This window comes from Pristiophorus japonicus, chromosome 4 (assembly GCF_044704955.1).
Source record: "Pristiophorus japonicus isolate sPriJap1 chromosome 4, sPriJap1.hap1, whole genome shotgun sequence".
Taxonomy (NCBI): Eukaryota; Metazoa; Chordata; class Chondrichthyes; family Pristiophoridae; genus Pristiophorus; species Pristiophorus japonicus.
Window position 1 is genome coordinate 236,772,978 of NC_091980.1, and position 19,191 is coordinate 236,792,168.

At 44.1% G+C, this 19,191-nt stretch overlaps 1 protein-coding gene across 5 annotated transcripts in view; it reads left to right on the forward strand.

The window, feature by feature from the left end:
* The window catches only part of wdhd1 (WD repeat and HMG-box DNA binding protein 1), a 96,642-nt gene that overhangs the window by 55,234 nt on the left and 22,217 nt on the right, over positions 1 to 19,191 (forward strand). For all 5 annotated transcript variants that reach the window (XM_070879176.1, XM_070879175.1, XM_070879177.1 and 2 more), the window contains exons 17-22: positions 2,163 to 2,277; positions 10,528 to 10,659; positions 11,778 to 11,986; positions 15,418 to 15,575; positions 16,029 to 16,085; positions 16,565 to 16,608. In XM_070879176.1, the coding sequence (XP_070735277.1) occupies positions 2,163 to 2,277; positions 10,528 to 10,659; positions 11,778 to 11,986; positions 15,418 to 15,575; positions 16,029 to 16,085; positions 16,565 to 16,608 (715 nt within the window). The remainder of the gene's footprint in view (positions 1 to 2,162; positions 2,278 to 10,527; positions 10,660 to 11,777; positions 11,987 to 15,417; positions 15,576 to 16,028; positions 16,086 to 16,564; positions 16,609 to 19,191) is intronic.

The following is a 19,191-nucleotide window of genomic DNA, read 5'->3' on the forward strand; positions in this document are numbered from 1 at the left end:
GGAGCAGCAGCGGCTCTGGAGGAAGGGAGGCCTTTCGGCCTGGGCTAGGAGCGGTACTGGCTCCGGGGGGAGGGCGGGGCCTTTTGACCTGGGCTAGGAGCAGCACCGGCTCCGGGGGGAGGGAGGCCTTTCGACCTGGGCGAGGAGCAGCTCCGGGGGAAGGGGAGGCCTTTCGGCCTGGGCTAGGAGCAGCACCGGCTCCGGGGGGAGGAGAGGCCTTTTGACGTGGGCTTAGGAGCAGCAGCGGCTCCGGAGGAAGGGAGGCCTTTCGGCCTGGGCTAGGAGCGGTACTGGCTCCGGGGAGGGGGGAGGGAGGCCTTTCGGCCTGGGCTTAGGAGCAGCAGCGGCTCCGGGGGGGGGGGGGGGGGCAGGAGGGAGCAGGAGGGAGGCCTTTCGGCCTGGGCTTAGGAGCAGCAGCAGCTCCGGGGGAAGAGAGGCCTTTCGGCCTGGGCTAGGAGCAGCACCAGCTCCGGGGGGGAGGGTGGGGCCTTTTGACCTGGGCTAGGAGCAGCACCGGCTCCGGAGGGAGGGAGGCCTTTCGACCTGGGCGAGGAGCGGCACCGGCTCCGGGGGAAGGAGGCCTTTCGGCCTGGGCTAGGAGCAGCTCCGGGGGAAGGGGAGGCCTTTCGGCCTGGGCTAGGAGCAGCACCGGCTCCGGAGGGAGGGAGGCCTTTCGACCTGGGCGAGGAGCGGCACCGGCTCCGGGGGAAGGAGGCCTTTCGGCCTGGGCTAGGAGCAGCTCCGGGGGAAGGGGAGGCCTTTCGGCCTGGGCTAGGAGCAGCACCGGCTCCGGGGGGAGGGGAGACCTTTCGACGTGGGCTAGGAGCAGCAGTGGGGGTGGGGGGCTTCCCGATTCAGTTTACAGGATAGACTTTTGGCACAAAGACTCTTTAATATTTTCATGTTGGAAAGCTGCAATGTGCAAGATGCTTATGCAGGTTGTTGTGAGCTGGCCAGAATGTCTTGTATGTTTCACTTTCCAGCCTCGGCCCACAGTGTGTCCCTTGTTACTCTGGCAACCCGATCTTTTTGGCTCAGATCTTAGGCTCCACCCACAGAGCTTAAGGACAATGTGCGCCAGGCCACGTTCACAACTTAAAACGGGGAAACTTTCAACTTTTTTGGTGTAGTCAGGCCCCCAAAAAATGGGTGTAACTCTTCAAATACGTCAAAAAATGGCATTGGGGAAAATTAAGCCGAATGTTCCCAAATGTTTATGACACTCGAGTAATAACTGATGCATAAGTTGCACCTTCAAACACGATTTTTAATCATCTACATTACTTTCAGTGTGCCTTCACGCTGCGGGAAACAACTGGGTGCAAGTTATATACTAGTGGAGCCTGTACACTTTTACTTTAAACAGTAAATGAGTTTCAGCTCCATTAAAATGAAAGCTGCTTATTTCTGAAATAAAATGGGGAGTACAGCATGGGCTAGATGAAAAGTAAATTTCCTTCTATGCAATATATATTACCCTGGCCTAGTTTGCAAAATGAAACCATTCCAACTGGTATAGTCCCGAATAACCAGTATGAATGTTTCCATTGCACATGCTAGCCATTCTTATGATTGTATAAATGTGAATTAATATTTTGTCAAATTATGGGCATTTTGTGGGTACAAGCTCAATGTTGAGGCTGCCTGAATTAATTTGATGTAAATACATACAGCTGATGGACTTTTTTGTTTCTTCTGGCTCGTCTGAATTTGCTATCCAATTTTCTGCATTCTTAGCATATTTTCAGCTAAGTGGAAACATCCATTATGAAATAGCTTGACCGTTCAAAGATGCGTGCACTTTATAAAAAAATATATATATATGCAAACACCACACTAGTGAGCCTTTTTATAATTTGAGCAAATGTTCTCAATTGACTTAGTTGCTATTGTGCACTGTCCTGTTTCTGTGAGAGTGGAAAACGCTGTCCTACCTGATTTACTGGTTGAGACCATGGATTTCTCCATGACATTTTCTTTATTGGCAGAGGCCACATTTCAAGTAAAACAGGTTGGGCAATGCAGTAAAAAAATCTTGTTCTGATTACCGGAAAGGTTTATCCAAAAGCATATAGTAAATAAATTGCTAATTGAGGTAAAACTAATGGACATGATTAAAACATATCACTCCTAGAACTAAAATGTCATGTTATTGTTAACAGATGCATTCCATGTAAAGGATCTAGGTTTCCACCGACACTTCCACGACCCACTGTAACAATCCTACCATTGAAGCTTCCTTATTGTCAAACTAGTTCAGAAAAAGGACAAATGGAGGTATGTGATCAATAGTATGTTATTTTGCATTGATGCAATGCCCTGAAGTAACTCATTAACATAGTTTATCTTTTACGCAATAGTACTTTAACCTTATTTGCAAAATCTAAAACTTTGAACTTGATTATTGCTTAATTTCAAAATGTATTTGAAAAAAGACATTGTCATAATAAATAAACTGTGTAAGAAACCATGTTAAAGAGAACTTGTCAAACTGTTTCAGAACTGGTGCGTGGCTGATCTGTTTTTGGATTAATTCACATGTATCAGTTTAGATAACAATTAAGACAATGCAACAATTAGTTATTTTTGAAAAGCAATACATCAAGGAAGATTGGTGTAGATGTCTGAAAATTAACTATTTCTGAGTATGCATTCTTAAACTTCTTAGCAGATAGTGGGGTCCTGTGTAAAATGGATGTGCATAAAATTGCATGCAGAACTATGGCTATAATATTTTTTAAACTGACTATTAACTTCCAATTCATTTATTAACCAAACTTTTAACATAGAAACATAGAAAATAGGTGCAGGAGTAGGCCATTCGGCCCTTCGAGCCTGCACCACCATTCAATAAGATCATGGCTGATCATTCCCTCAGTACCCCTTTCCTGCTTTCTCTCCATACCCCTTGATCCCCTTAGTCATAAGGGCCATGTCTAACTCCCTCTTGAATATATCCAATGAACTGGCATCAACAACTCTCTGCGGTAGAAAATTCCACTTCTCTGAGTGAAGAAGTTTCTCCTCATCTCAGTCCTAAATGGCTTACCCCTTATCCTTAGACTGTGTCCCCTGGTTCTGGACTTCCCCAACATCGGGAAAATTCTTCCTGCATATAACCTGTCCAGTCCCGTCAGAATTTTATATGTTTCTATGAGATCCCCTCTCATCCTTCTAAACTCCAGTGAATACAGGCCCAGACGATCCAGTCTCTCCTCATATGTCAGTCCTGCCATCCCGGGAATCAGTCTGGTGAACCTTCGCTGCATTCCCTTAATAGCAAGAACACCCTTCCTCAGATTAGGAGACCAAAACTGAACAATATTCCAGGTGAGGCCTCACCAAGGCCCTGTACAACTGCAGTAAGACCTCCTTGCTCCTATACTCAAATCCCCTAGCTATGAAGGCCAACTTACCATTTGCCGCCTTCACTGCCTACTGTACCTGCATGCCAACTTTCAATGACTGATGTACCATGACACCCAGGTTTCGTTCCACCTCCCCTTTTCCTAATCTGCCGCCATTCAGATAATATTCTGCCTCCATGTTTTTGCCATCAAAGTGGATAACCTCACATTTATCCACATTATACTGCATCTGCCATGCATTTGCCCACTCACCCAACCTGTCCAAGTCACCCTGCAGCCTCTTAGCTTCCTCCTCACAGCTTAGTGTCATCTGCAAACTGGGAGATATTGCACTCAATTCCTTCATCTAAATCATTAATGTATATTGTAAATAGCTGGGGTCCCAGCACCGAGTCCTGCGGCACCCCACTAGTCACTGCCTGCCATTCTGAAAAGGACCTGTTTATCCCGACTCTCTGCTTCCTGTCTGCCAACCAGTTCTCTATCCACATCAGGACATTACCCCCAATACCTTGTGCTTTAATTTTGCACACCAATCACTTGTGTGGGACCTTGTCAAAAGCTTTTTGAAAGTCCAAATACACTACATCCACTGGTTCTCCCTTGTCCACTCTACTAGTTACATCCTCAAAAAATTCTCGAAGATTTGTCAAACATGATTTCCCTTTCATAAATCCACGCTGACTTGGACTGATCCTGTCACTGCTTTCCAAATGCGCTGCTAGTTCATCTTTAATAAGTGATTCCAACATTTTCTCCACTACTGATGTCCGGCTAACCGGTCGATAATTCTTTGTTTTCTCTCTCCCTCCTTTTTTAAAAAGTGGTGTTACATTAGCTACCCTCCAGTCCATAGGAACTGATCCAGAGTTGATAGACTTTTGGAAAATGATCACCAATGCATCCACTATTTCTAGGGCCACTTCCTTAAGTACTCTTGGATGCAGACTATCAGGCCTTCAATCCCATCAATTTCCCACCTAATAAGGATTTCTTTCAGTTCCTCCTTCTCACTAGACCCTCTGTCCCCTAGTATTTCCGGAAGGTTATTTGTGTCTTCCTTAGTGAAGACAGAACCAAAGTATTTGTTCAACTGGTCTGCCATTTCTTTGTTCCCCATTATAAATTCACCTGATTCTGACTGCAAGAGACCTACGTTTGTCTTCACTAATCTTTTTCTCTTCACATATCTATAGAAGCTTTTGCAGTCAGTTTTTATGTTCCCAGCAAGCTTCCTCTCATACTCTATTTCCCCCCTCCTAATTAAACCCTTTGTCCTCCTCTGCTGTATTCTAAATTTCTCCCAATCCTCAGGTTTGCTGCTTTTTCTGGCCAGTTTATAAGCCTCTTCCTTGGATTTAACACTATCCTTAATTTCTCTTGTTAGCCACGGTTGAGCCACCTTCCCAATTTTATTTTTACTCCAGACAGGGATGGTACAATTGTTGAAGTTCATCCATGTGATCTTTAAATGTTTGCCATTGCCTATCCACCCTTTAAGTATCATTCGCCAGTCTATTCTAGCCAATTCACATTTCATACCATCGAAGTTACCTTTCCTTAAGTTCAGGACCCTAGTCTCTGAATTAACTATGTCACTCTCCATCTTAATAAAGAATTCTACCATATGGTCACTCTTCCCCAAGGGGCCTCACACAACAAGACTGCTAAATAGTCCTTTCTCATTACACATGACCCAGTCTAGGATGGCCAGCCCTCTAGTTGATTCCTCGACATATTGGTCTCGAAAACTATCCCTAATACACTCCAGGAAATCCTCCTCCACCGTATTGCTACCAGTTTGGTTAGCCCAATCTATATGTAGATTAAAGTCGTCCATGACAACTGCTGTACCTTTATTGCACTCATCCCTAATTTCTTGTTTGATGTCGTCCCCAACCTCACTACTACTGTTTGGTGGTCTGTCCACAACTCCCACTAGCGTTTTCTGCCCTTTGGTATTCCGCAGCTTCACCCATACAGATTCCACATCATCCAAGCTAATGTCCTTCCTTACTATTGCATTCATTTCCTCTTTAACCAGCAATGCTACCCCACCTTCTTTTCCTTTCTGTCTATCCTTCCTGAATGTTGAATACCTCTGGATGTTGAGTTCCCAGCCTTGGTCACCCTGGAGCCATGTCTCCGTGATGCCAATTATATCATATTCGTTAATTGCTGCCTGCGCAGTTAATTCCTCCACCTTGTTACGAATACTCCTCGCATTGAGGCACGGAGCCTTCAGGCTTGTCTTTTTAACACACTTTGCCTCTTTAGAATTTTGCTGCAATGTGGCCCTTTTTGATTTTTGCCTTCCACTTTTACTATTCTTCTTTCTATCTTTTGCTTCTGTCCCCATTCTACTTTCTTCTGTCTTGCCTAGGTTCCCATCCCCCTGCTATATATTAGTTTAACCCTCCCCAACAGCACTAGCAAACACTCCCCCTAGGACATTGGTTCCGGTCCTGCCCAGGTGTAGACCGGTTTGTACTGGTCCCACCTCCCCCAGAACTGGTCCAATGTCCCAGGAATTTGAATCCCTCCCTTCTGCACCACTCCTCAAGCCATGTATTCATCTGAGCTATCTTGCAATTCCTACTCTGACTAGCATGTGGCACTGGTAGCAATCCTGAGATTACTACCTTTTGAGGTCCTACTTTTTAATTTAACTCCTAGCTCCCTAAATTAAGCTTGTAGGACCGCATCTCGTTTTTTACCTATATCGTTGGTACCTATATGCACCACGACAACTGGCTGTTCACCCTCCCCCTCCAAAAAGCCCTGCAGCCGCTCTGAGACATCCTTGACCCTTGCACCAAGGAGGCAACATACCATCCTGGAGTCTCAATTGCGGCGCAGAAACGTCGATCTATTCCCCTTACAATAGAATCCCCTACCACTGTAGCTCTCCCACTCTTTTTCCTGTCCTCCTGTGCAGCAGAGCCACCCACGGTTATATGAACTTAGCTGCTGCTGCCCTCCCCTGATGAGTCAACCCCCCCTCGCCCCAACAGTACCCAAAACGGTGTATCTGTTTTGGAGGGGAATGACCGCAGGGGACCTCTGTAATACCTTCCTTCCATTGCTCTTCCTGTTGGTAACCCATTCCCTATCTGTTTTTATCTGCAGTATGGCCAACTCACTAAACGTGCTATTCACGATATCCTCAGCATCGTGGATGCTCCAGAGTGAATCTACCCACAGCTCCAGTGCTGCAATGCGGTCTGTCAGGTGCTGCAGTAGGATACACTTCCTGCACATGTATCCGTCAGGGACACTGGAAGCATCTGAGTTCCCACATAGCACAGGAGAGGAGCATGTCACGTGCCTGAGCTCTCCTGCCATGACTTAACCCTTAGATTATCTTAATTTGGCAACAATGATAAAGGTTACCTACTGATAAAGGAAAAGAAAAACTACTCACCGATCACTTACCCCCTTGGCTGTGACATCACCCTTCGATTTCTTTCTACTTTTTTGCCTTCTCTCCCTGCACCTGCACCAGCTGGCCTCCCCGACGATGTTGGGCCTTTTATAGGCCTCCTCGACGTTGCCGCTCCACCTCCCGACTCACCGCTGGCCTCCCTGACGATGTTGGGCCTTTTATAGGCCTCCTCGACGCTGCCGCTCCACCTCCCGACTCACCGCTGGCCTCCCTGACGATGTTGGGCCTTTTATAGGCCTCCTCTATGCTGCTGCTCCGCCTCCCAACTCACCTCAGGCCTCCCCGACGACATGGGCCTTTTATAGGCCTCCTCGACGCTGCCGCTCCGCCTCCCGACTTGCCGCTGGCCTCCCGACGATGTTGGGCCTTTTATAGGCTTCCTCGACGCTGCCGCTCCGCCTCCCGACTCTCCGCAAAAATTACTATCCTTATGGAACCATGAGGGTCTTAGGATGTGTGGATGTGTTTAGATCTCTGTCTCATTTCCATCGTAAAAGGCTTGTGCAGAAGGTTTAATTTTGAAAACATAGTTATGATTAACTGCCCATAAGCTGTTGAAAGCACTTAGACGTTTTGTGAGATTCCAGAGGGAAGGGGGTAAAATGTACACAAGTCACCATTTGGGTGGTAAACTAGCAGACCGAAGATATCAATGGAAATTAAAATCTGCCAAGTTCTATAACTGTTGGATAATGCACCCGGCTAGTTTACCACCCAAGCGGTGAAGAGTGAAAATTACTGCCAGAGCTTCTTAAAGACCACCTGTAAGTGAATTTATCCACAGTCAAATATGCCATTTGGTGCTTGCACTGTCATCGCTGATCTTTGGAAGATGCCAGATAATGTCATATTGTAGTTTCTAGCAAGTACTGCTGCTGTGGCAATATGCAGGAAATGGATTTGAGACTTGCATAAGAACATAAGAAATACGAGCAGGCATAGGCCATTTGGCCCCTTGAGCCTGCTCCGCCATTTAATAAGATCATGGGTGATCTAATCATGGACTCAGCTCCACTTCCTTGCCCGCTCCCCATAACCCTTTATTCCCTTATCGCTCAAAAGTCTGTCTACCTCCGCCTTAAATATATTCAATGACCCAGCCTCCACAGCTCTCTGGGGCAGAGAATTCAACAGTTTTACAGCCCTCCGAGAAGAAATTCCTCTTTATCTCAGTTTTAAATGGGCGGCCTCTTATTCTGAGACTATGCCCCCTAGTTTTAGTTTCCCTTATAAGTGGAAATATCCTCTCTGCATCCACCTTGTTGAGCCCCCTCATTATCTTATGTTTTGAAAAGATCACCTCTCATTCTTCTGAACTCCAATGAGTATAGACCCAACTTAATTACCCTATCTTCATAAGTCAACCCCCTCATCTCCGGAATCAACCGAGTGAACCTTCTCTGAACAGCCTTCAATGCAGGTATATCCTTCCTTAAATACAGAGACGGAATACACAATACCCTAGGTGTGACCTCACCAATACCCTGTACAGTTGTAGCAGGCCTTCTCTGCTTTTATATTCCACCCACCTTGCAACAAAGGTCAACATTCCTTTTGCCTTCCTGATTACTTGCTGTATCTGCATCTCACTTTTTGTGTCTCATTTTCAAGGACCCCCCCAGGTCCCTCTGCACTGCAGCACTTTGCAATTTTTCTCCATTTAAATTATAATTTGCTTTTCTATTTTTTCTGCCAAAGTGGATAACCTCACATTTTCCCACATTATACTCCATTTGCCAATTTTTTGCCCTCTCACTTAGTCCGTCTATATCCCTTTGCAGATTTCTTGTGTCCTCCTCACAATTTACTCTCCCACCCATCTTTGTATCATCAGCAAACATTACACTCGGTCCCTTCATCCAAGTCATTAATATAGATTGTAAATAGTTGAGGCCCCAGCACCGATCCCTGTGGCACCCCACTAGTTACTGTTTGCCAACTAGAAAATGACCCATTTTGCTCGACTCTCTGTATTCTATTAGTTAGCCAACCCTCAATCCATGCTAATATATTACCCCCCAACCCCATGAACTTTTATCTTGTGCAGTAACCTTTTATGTGGCACCTTATCGAATGCCTTCTGGAAATCCAAATACACCACATCCACTGGTTCCCCCTTATCCACCCTGCTCGTTACATTCTCACAGAACTCCAGCAAATTTGTCAAACATGATTTCCCTTTCATAAAACCATGTTAACTCTGCTTGATTGAGTCATGCTTTTCCAAATGTCCTGCTACTGCTTCCTTAATAATGGACTCCAGAATTTTGCCAACGACAGATGTTAGGCTAACTGATCTATAGTTTCCTGCTTTCTGTCTGCCTCCTTTTTTAAATAGGGGCAAACAGTTTTCCAATCCACTGGGACCTCCCCAGAATCCAGGGAATTTTGGTAGATTACAACCGATGCATCTACTATCTCTGCAGCCACTTCTTTTAAGACCCTAGGATGCAAGCCATTAGGTCCAGGGGACTAGTCTGCCTTTTGTCCCATTATTTTACCGAGTATTTCTTCTTTAGTGATAGTGATTGTATTAATTTCCCCCTCCCTATAGAAACATAGAAAATAGGTGCAGGAGTAGGCCATTCGGCCCTTCGAGCCTGCACTGCCATTCAACAAGATCATGGCTGATCACCCACCCCAGCACCTCCCCCTCCACACCCCCCCCCAGCCGCAAGGACCACATCCAACTCCCTCCCGAACGCATCCAATGAACTGGCATCAACAACTCTCCGCGGCAGGGAACCCCACAGGCCAACAACTCCCGGAGTGAAGAAGTCTCTCCCAATCTCAGCCCCAAACAGCCCACCCCCCCATCCCAAGAGCGTGCCCCCCCCCCCCGGTTCCTTGATTATCCCCTATTGGGATGTTTTTGGTGTCTTCTACCGTGAAGACCGATACAAAATATTTGTTCAAAGTCTCTGCCATTTCCTGTTCCCCATTATTAATTCCCTAGTCTCATCCTCTAAGGGACCAACATTTACTTTAGCTACTCTTTTCCTTTTTATGTACCTGTAGAAACTCTTGCTACCTGTTTTTATATTTTGTGCTAGCTTGCCCCTCTTTTTTTAGTTGTTCTTTGCTGGCTTTTAAAAGTTTCCCAATCCTCTGGCCTCCCACTAGTCTTGGCCACTTTGTATTATACCCTTGCTTTCAATTTGATGCCATCCCTTATTTCCTTAGTTAGCCACGGATGGTTATCACTTCTCTTACAATCTTTCCTTTTCATTGGAATATATTTTTGTTGCGAGTTATGAAATATCTCCTTAAATGTCTGCCACTGCTCATCAACCGTCCTCCACTTTAATCTATTTTCCCAGTCCACTTTAGCCAACTCTGCCTTCATACCTTTGTCGTCTCCTTTATTTAAGCTTAAGACACTGGTTTGAGATCCAACTTTCTCACCCTCCAACTGAATTTGAAATTCAACCATGCTCTGGTCACTCATTCCTAGAGGATCCTTTACTGGGAGATCGTTTATTAATCCTGCATCACTACAGTAATTGGATCTCTAACTTGGATCTCTAAGCAGAGGTTAATCTCAAGGGTAGTTGTTATAGATGAATTTCATTATGTATAAACCTGTGCACGTGTTTCACTATATTGATATAAAATAGCTCAATCTGAAATGTTTTGTAGTACATGGAAAGCCTGTGTTGAAATTTTGTTGGTAGAATATCACGGGTGAATTAAGCTTCTTCCCCATCTTTCCAGGAGCAGTACTGGCGATCTGTTTTATTTCATAATCACTTTGATTATCTGGCAGCAAATAGCTATGAATTTGACGAAGCTGCAAAAAACCAAGTACTAAAGCAACAGCAGGAACTGCTAATGAAGATGTTTGCTGTGAGTAAATTCTATATAATCTTCTGCAGCTGTTTCTGCAGATATATGCATCCTCCCTTTCCTGCATTAACAGGGAACTCTGCCACCACCCCACAAAGAAAATGACTTTGTGATTAATTGTGGGTGCAATCCCATTTTTAATGTACATTGGTGCTCCCGACATGATGTGCTGCCAGAATACCTAACTGAGTGGCTTGATATATAATATTTTGGGCTTCTGATTGACTTCCCACTTTCTCACTTAAATGGTTCACAGTTTGAGCTCTTAACCTAACCAGTAAAAGTCAAAAATTGCATTGATCTGACACAGCTACAGAATACACCATTTTGTAAGGTAAAATGTAAAAGCTGTTAATGTGAAAGCGATGTATTGGTTCTTCCCAATACTTCAACCTTGCATTTGCAGAAAAAATTTCTATAAGCAAACTGAGTCCTCTGTGAACTGAAACTTGCACTGTTTATGCTTATAGTGAATGAGACAATGTATTGTAGGACTAATGTTACCCATTTATTATGGCATAATGCACTGGAGACCACATGGGATTATCACTGCGCTCCTGTTTACTCCCAAATGCAGTTTATATTGCACCATCAGACCATTAGGTTCAGGCTGTAAGTTGGATTTATTTAAAAGTTATATAATTACACAGAAGCAAGAATGCCAAATAGACTATCAAGACAATGCTTGACTTGCTTCATTCATAAACTTGTCTCAAAATAATAAGTCTGGTATCCTAGTAACTTTCAATATCTTTTGGTTGAATCTCTGATTTAAATATAATGTGAAATCTGGAAAAAAACAAGAGATTCAAAAAAATGCACTGAAAATCAGGCACTCTTGATACAGCTGCCTTGGCTGTGCTTACACTGGGCATACAAACTGAAGAATTCTATTCATCGGCACTTACATTTCAACTGGAACATAAAGATGAACCCCAAAAAGGTCCATGTACTTATTTTTGTCAGTATGTGATAATTTACCTTTCATATTTTGGAATTAAAGGTGGATTTTCTTGATTAATACTGTTTTTTAAATGAAGGTTTATAACATGAGCAGTATCAAGGTATTTTCTTTGAGGGGGGATAAAAAAAAAACTAACATTCTGTTTATTGTTTAGCTGTCTTGCAAGGTAGAGCGTGAATTCCGTTGTGAGGAACTCTCGGAGTTTATGACCCAGAATGTCTTAAATCTGGCTATCAAGTATGCATCACGTTCAAAGCATCTAACTCTTGCCCAACGCCTTAGTGACCTAGCGCAAGAGAAAGCTACAGAGTTGATGACCGTACAAGAGGAAGAAGACGACTTTAGAGCTGAGCAAAATGCTGGGTATTACTACTTTTTGTTAATTTGTAGTTACCATGTATTCTCACAAAATCCTGAGCTGTACATCACTAGTCTATCTGTTCAAATCATGTTTTACATAAGACCACATAAATTATTTGCAAAGCTTAGTTTGGCATGGCGCTGAAGCAGAAATGCAAAATCCCAAAGTTGCAATTTAATTGGAAATTTCACTTTAGCGACTAGTAATGAAATCTCTTTCCAGTTCATTGAAGTAGTCTGAAAACTACACTACTTAACACAGCTGTAACACCAAGCAATTATTCATTAATGTCACAGTGCCAGAAGTTGCAATCCAATACTTTTTCAAAAATGTATTTTAAACTTTGAATTGATTTCAGTTTTCAGTGATGGCTAGCCCAGCTCAGTAGCTGATTGGTTGGTTGTAAAATTGAATCTCTTCAACACTGAGGTCTAGAAATTGGACAAGACCTGAAAACGGGCGCAGAGATCGCGATGTGCAATTAACCTGCGCCTGTTCCTTCCAAACTTCGTGCTGCCTGTTAATTTAAATAATAGTAGCGTGCAGCCCAGCGCTGAACACGCTGCTGAATTGCTGCGCACCTAAACAGGGGGACCAAGTTCGTGTGAGACTAGCACCGCTTGAAGCTAGCCTGCACCTCTTAAAGGGGAGGTGCCCTCTGGCTGCAGCAGACACTGGAAGTGACTGGGGAAGAGAGTGTGAGCAAGAAGTCGACGTACTGTTGGTGCAATAGGGCAGAGAGCGGGCTGCAAGATTCTCTGACGCAGCACTGGAGGCCTTGGTACTCGAGTTGGAGAGCCACAGGGGGCCAGGAAGCCCTCCAGCCAAATTGAGAAGACAATTGTAGCAGATAACCGACACGGTCAATGTCAGCAGTGTAGCCCCAAGGACCTGGCTGCAATGCCGCAAGAAGTTTAATGACCTCACACGAGTGGTCATGGTCAGTGAATTTGTTCTCAAATGCTATATTCTTATAACTGAACCACTAGGCTCAGACATTGCACAATTCACCACACCCCCTTCACACACGCCTGCCAACAATCTCTATCAATCATGACTCATACTTCACATTCATAGCTTTAGCTTCACCTCACCCTCAGACTTGGCACTTCTGTGAACCTTACACCCACATCTCACAGCTTGCATACCGAGCTATTCAAGCCATGACAAGCTCTCATCCAAATATTGCACCACACCCACTGACACACTTCCCTCTCTCTTGCAGGATATGGTAGCTCATAAACGGAGGCAGCAGAGGCTACCGACAGGGAGACGGGCACAAGTGCATGACCTAACCCCTATGGAGGAGATGATGTTGGAGATTATTGGATCAGCCATTGTTGAGCCCATGGCCAACGGCAGGGCTGAAACAATCCAAGATGACGGTATCCTCATACCTAATTCTCCTTCTCTCATCCCACTTCCCCTTCATCCCACAATCTCTTCTGATTTACAAGAAACTGCAAGAGGAAGAAAGAAGTGATGCTGAAGACTCATTTGTCACTCGATTCCACACTCACCGCCACCAGCTCAGATACTGACACTCCCCGTAATTTAGAGGATAGGTTAGATGCTGGATCTGCACGTGGGGACACAACGGCCACGAGTGGCCTGCAGCCAGGGCAGGGAGAAAGGATAGCGCAGGTGCCAGCTCCACGGAGGGTGAGGTCGCACCGAATCTGCTGCACACGACTTTGGTGAAAACTTCGGTGGCTGGCGTACCGAAGAAGGTTGATGGGTATGCACAATTAAATGCTTGGTGCATTGGCAGGTCTGCCAGAAAGCCTGAGTGTAAGGTGTAGGAGTCGGGCACCAACCTTGCACAGGCTTTGAGCAGAGCTTGGAGCCCATCCTTTCCAGCATGGAAATGATGGGCAACTCCATTAGCACACTTGTAGACCCAACCATGATGCGCGTTTGATGGCCGATGTCTCCACTTCCATTTCAGCGCAAACAGAAGCCAGCCAACATCTAGGTTCTGCAATGGAAGCTCAGACTTCTGACATAGCTTGCTGCCACGCAAGCTCAGACTGCTCTCATCCAGGCTCAGCTTGCTGCAAGCAAGCTCAGACTGCTGCCATTGTGGCTGCAGTTACCAGTTGCAGGGTGTCACAGCGGTGGATCAATCTGTCCTCCAACAGATGACTAGCATTGCTTAAGCGCCACCCTGGGAGAGTGGCATTGGCTCCGTGGAGTACGAACGTGCCCTTTTGCCTGTAAGCCATCGAGCACGGACTGCTGCCGCCCGTACCAAGGTGGTGCAGTCCAAAGCCGGGCCTTCTAGGCCCAGAGCTGCTCGAGGTCATCTTCCAAGGCCATCTGCAGACTCCCCCACAGAAAGTCAGCAGCCTTCCACCAGCCGTGCTGCAGCCAATGGGGTAGCACTGTTAGGAGCACTAGAACGGGCAAGAGCACATGGAGGACCGTCACTAAGGGAATGCACAAAGGTGACTAGTTGACTTTGTTCTGTAATATTTGATGGTTTGATTTATAAATTTGGTTTGGAATGTTTGTCTTGTGATGGCTTTTATTGTAGCTTTGTGATCAAGAGGATGCTGTGATAGTCGGCAACAAAGGGAAGGTAAGGTGCGGGACTGTTGGTGACTGCAGCATTGAGGTGGAAAATGGCAGTGTTGGGGTGTAATCAGTATTACACACTGACTGGCATCACGATCTGCCGACTCTGCATTCTTCCAACCACACGTTCCCCAGCGTCCGTGCCAAAATGGCATCTGGCGTGGCTCACACCAGAAGTGTGTGTGCGATGCGGATGCCATTTTGGATTCAAAACAACACCTGTGGTGCCAAAAAAAACAGGCGCTACAGAGCAGAATTTAACGGCCTGAAGATCTTTTTCTTCATTCAGTGATGTTTTGTGCAGCATTAGTGCTTTTGAGGTAAGAAATGGAAATGCAGCCTTTATTGGTTTTCCTATCACTCCCATTCCCATAGTTATATATAATTTAAAGATTTCATTTATAAATTGTGCACGATATTTTGGAACAGTGTATATACCTTTAGAGATGTTCCCAATATGTAGAAGGCATACTGTAGGAGATGTGTAAATGGCTCAAATGTGAGTTATTTGTGAAGCATGAGTTGGATTCAAATGAAAAACTCTAGAGTGAAATTGGCAGCTTGCAAGATAGTTTTTTGTAATTATGGTTCAATGTAAATCCAATAAAAATCTACATTTTGTTACAGCAGCTCATTAAATTCATGTGAACAACTATTATTGATTTCAACTAATTGCATCCAAATAAATGGAGCAGCTGCAAGTAGCCACAGAACCCAGCCACCACATTCATTTTTTTCTGCATTTGCACTGAATTGTTGTGTACAAAAAATAGTTTAATTTAAGCATTTTAATATGTAAAGCTTAATTGTCTAAATGTTGCTAGTTATTGAGACTGTCTTTTTTATGTAATTACAGTAGGTCAGTGACCAAATGGAATTCGCCATACGTGCAACCTCCAGCTCGAAGTTATGTTGAAAAGGAAGAAGGAGAAAGTGAGACATGTATTCAGAATGATGCAGAAGAAGATAATAACAATGGATTGGATCCTGAGGGAACACTTTATGCAAAGAGAAGTGAGACCAGCTAAATATTCAGCTTTTGAATTTTTCGTTTAGATTACTGGTTGCTGTATGTTCAGCCTAATTATAAGTCTTACTCCTAATTGTAAGCCTAAATTTTAAACATTTCTAATGGCTGCTTTCCTGTGAGGTTATTCCCTTGAGGACTTTCAAATAAATTGCGCCACTCTTCCTGCAACTGTCAGCATGTCTTCCACTCTATCGCTTTTTCTTCCTTCGTGCACAAGCATAACCTGATTCATTTAATATTTGGTTCAGAATTTTAAAGTAAATAAATAGATGAAAATCTAGATACTGACACAGTTTCCTGCAATTTCCAAAAATAATCTCTTGCCTTATTTGTGCTGGCAATTTGTGTTTGGAACAAACCCAATATCTGCCTAAAACAGATTCTTAGTGTTGAGAGTTTCTTGAATACAATGAATTCACTGTCCTTCTGTACTGCAGGGTTATATCCATTTAGTAAAGATCTTGGCTCTGTAGAAAAAATTACTCCAAAATCAGGTATGTAATGCAAACTATATATTTCATGTAAATTACAAATGTAATTGAGGGTTATTCCAGTACATCGCTTCTGCTTGTTAGTTTGTTGCATATTTAAAAATGTGATTAGAAGTATATTGACTAGTGTCAGTAGGTTTCAGTCAAAAAACAAAATCCTTGGTATAAATTAGCATAACGAATTTGGATAGCAGTGTGTCAAACCTTGCTTCATAAGCATTTGTGTTTGTTCAGTTGGGCTGGTTGGTTAATTGTGCAAGTTGCATTAATGGGCCATTCATCACAAATTGCAACTAGATGCTTAATCAAGGATTGCTCTCTTTTAAATGCTGTCTGTCTAGATGATCATGTCATACAACCATTGATGCAGATTTCAATATACTATGGAACAATGGTTGATTTTTTTTATTAGTGAAATTGGAACTAGTATTTGACTTGTGATGTACGCTTTGGTTTTATAACTTTATCTTTCCTGTCAACAGTAACTCTTACAAACAGTATTCTTGGACGTGCCAATCCCTTTAAGGTAAGAGATGAGGTACATTACCTCAAGATTTTGTGATTATAAAATATTATCTCTGTAACTAACATTTGAATGTAGGTCGGTGGAATGCTAGAAAACAACTATTATAATTTGCTGTAACTTATAGACCTAGTCACATAATCACAATGTGATCTCACAGCAAGTGAAAAGGAAACATACTTTTTTTTAGGGAAGCTTCTCCCTAAAAGAAAAAGTGAATAAAAAGAGCAAATGATAGTGACAGTTTTAAAAAAAAAAAAGGTGTAAAATGCTAAAATCAGACAGTATATTGGGAATAAACTGACAATAGATGGATTCTGTGTGCTAATAAATACTGATGTTGCATGTCTTCCTATCTATTATTTGTATTGTGAAACCAAACTAAGAGGTCAATGTCTTTAGTACCATCAAGGCTGAAACAAGGAGGAATGTAATACTGGATAAATCAGGAAGTAGTGATTGGGTAATTCCCTGCTTGGTTTTTAAAGAATTGTAAATTGGAGCTGAAAGAAGACTGAAGAAGTTATGGTTTTCTGTAACTTTTAAGATTTTGGGGAAGATGAGTTATAGAGTAGGAGAACGTTTAGTGACTTTTGATTTCAGCACAATAAGGACTTAGAATGGTGGAAGAGCATGCAAGATAGTATGGGCATCAACAAGAGGAATATTCAGTGCTGAAATCAAGATGCATCAATTTAGCCGTATTTCAAGAGGAATGAAAGTTCAATGTGTGCGGTGTCAAGAACATTGACGAATGTAAAATTATCGCCAAAGTAGAGGGTACAGTTGAGTGGAGGAGATGATATAAAAAGGAGAGAAAGAATCATAGAAAATTACAATACAGAAGGAGGCCATTCGGCCCATCGTGTCCGTGCCAGTCAAGAGTTACCCAGCCTAATCCCATCTTCCAGCACTTGGTCCATAGCCCTGTAGGTTACGGCTCTTTAAGTGCACATCCAAGTACCTTTTAAACGCGATGAGGGTTTCTGCCTGTACCGCCCTTTCAGGCAGTGCGTTCCAGACCCCCACCACCCTCTGGGTGAAGAAATTATTTCTCATCTCCTCTCTAATCCTTCTACCAACTATTTTAAATCTATACCCCTGGTTATTGACCCTTCTGCTAAGGGAAATAGGTCCTTCCTATCCACTCTATCTAGGCCCCTCAAAATTTTATACACCTCAATTAAATCTCCCCTCAGCCTCCTCTTTTCTAAGGAAAACAACCCCAGCCTATCCAATTTTTCCTCATAGCTAAAGTTTTCCAGTCCTGGCAACATCCTCATAAATATCCACTGCACCCTTTCTAATGCAATCGCATAATCACATCCTTCCTGCAATGTAATGACCAGAACTGCACGCAGTACTCAAGCTGTGGCCTAACTAGTGTTGTATACAGCTCTCCTTGGAGAGCCTCTTGAGTTGATGGAGAAAAAGTCACGGTTGAGACACAACATAATTAGTGGTTGGAGAGGAAACTAGTTAGTCATTCTGGAAGACCATATAATGCTAACTTGTCCAGGTTAATATCCAATAAATTGCCAAAGTGATCACAGGCAGAAATTGATAACCAGTGAATTAAAAGCTACTGCTGATCATGGATTAAACCAGAACTTTCAAGATAATTAATTTAAGAGTCAGCAAAATCTTACAAAACTTTAGAAAGTGCAGACATTAAGGCAATAGTTAGAAGTATCTTCCTCACTGCCATGCTCCACCTCAGTCGACAAGCTCCCTGCTGGAGTGGAACTAAACTACAGAACCAGTGGGAAGCTGTTCAACCTACCCAGTCTCCAGGTCCAAGACCACCCCAAGCTCTGTCGCTACAGTACGCAGACGACGCCTGCATCTGCGTACATACAGAGGCTGAACTCCAGGATACAGTCGATGTATTTACTGAGGCATACGAAAGCATGGGCCTTACGCTAAATATCCGTAACACAAAGGTCGTTCTCCAGCCTTCCTTACCGCACAGCACTGTCCCCCCGTCATCAAGATCCACAGCGCGGCCCTGGACAACGTGGACCACTTCCCAAATCTTGGGAACCTCCTATCAACAAGAGCAGGCATTGCCGATGAGATCCAACACCGCCTCCAGTGCAGATTCCGGCCACCTGAGGAAAAGAGTGTTTGAAGACCAGGACCTCAAAACTGCCACCAAGCTCATGGTCGACAGGGCTGTAGTAATACCCGCCCTCCTGTACGGCTCAAACATGGACCATGTACAGTAGACACCTCAAGTCGCTGGAGAAATACCTCCAACGATGTCTCCGCAAGATCCTACAAATCCCCTGGGAGAACAGACGCACCAATATTAGTGTCCTCGACCAGGCCAACATCCCCAGCATCGAAGCATACTATCAGCTCCACTTGGCAGGCCACATAGTTTGCATGCCAGATACTAGACTCCCAAAGCAAGTGCTCTACTCGGAACTCCTTCACGGCAAACGAGCCAAAGGTGGGCAGCGGAAACGTTATACCAAAGCCTCCCTGATGAAGTGCAGCATCCCCAATGACACCTGGGAGACCTTGGCCAAAGACCGCCCCAAGTGGAGGAAGCGCATCCGGGAGGGCGCTGAGCACCTCGAG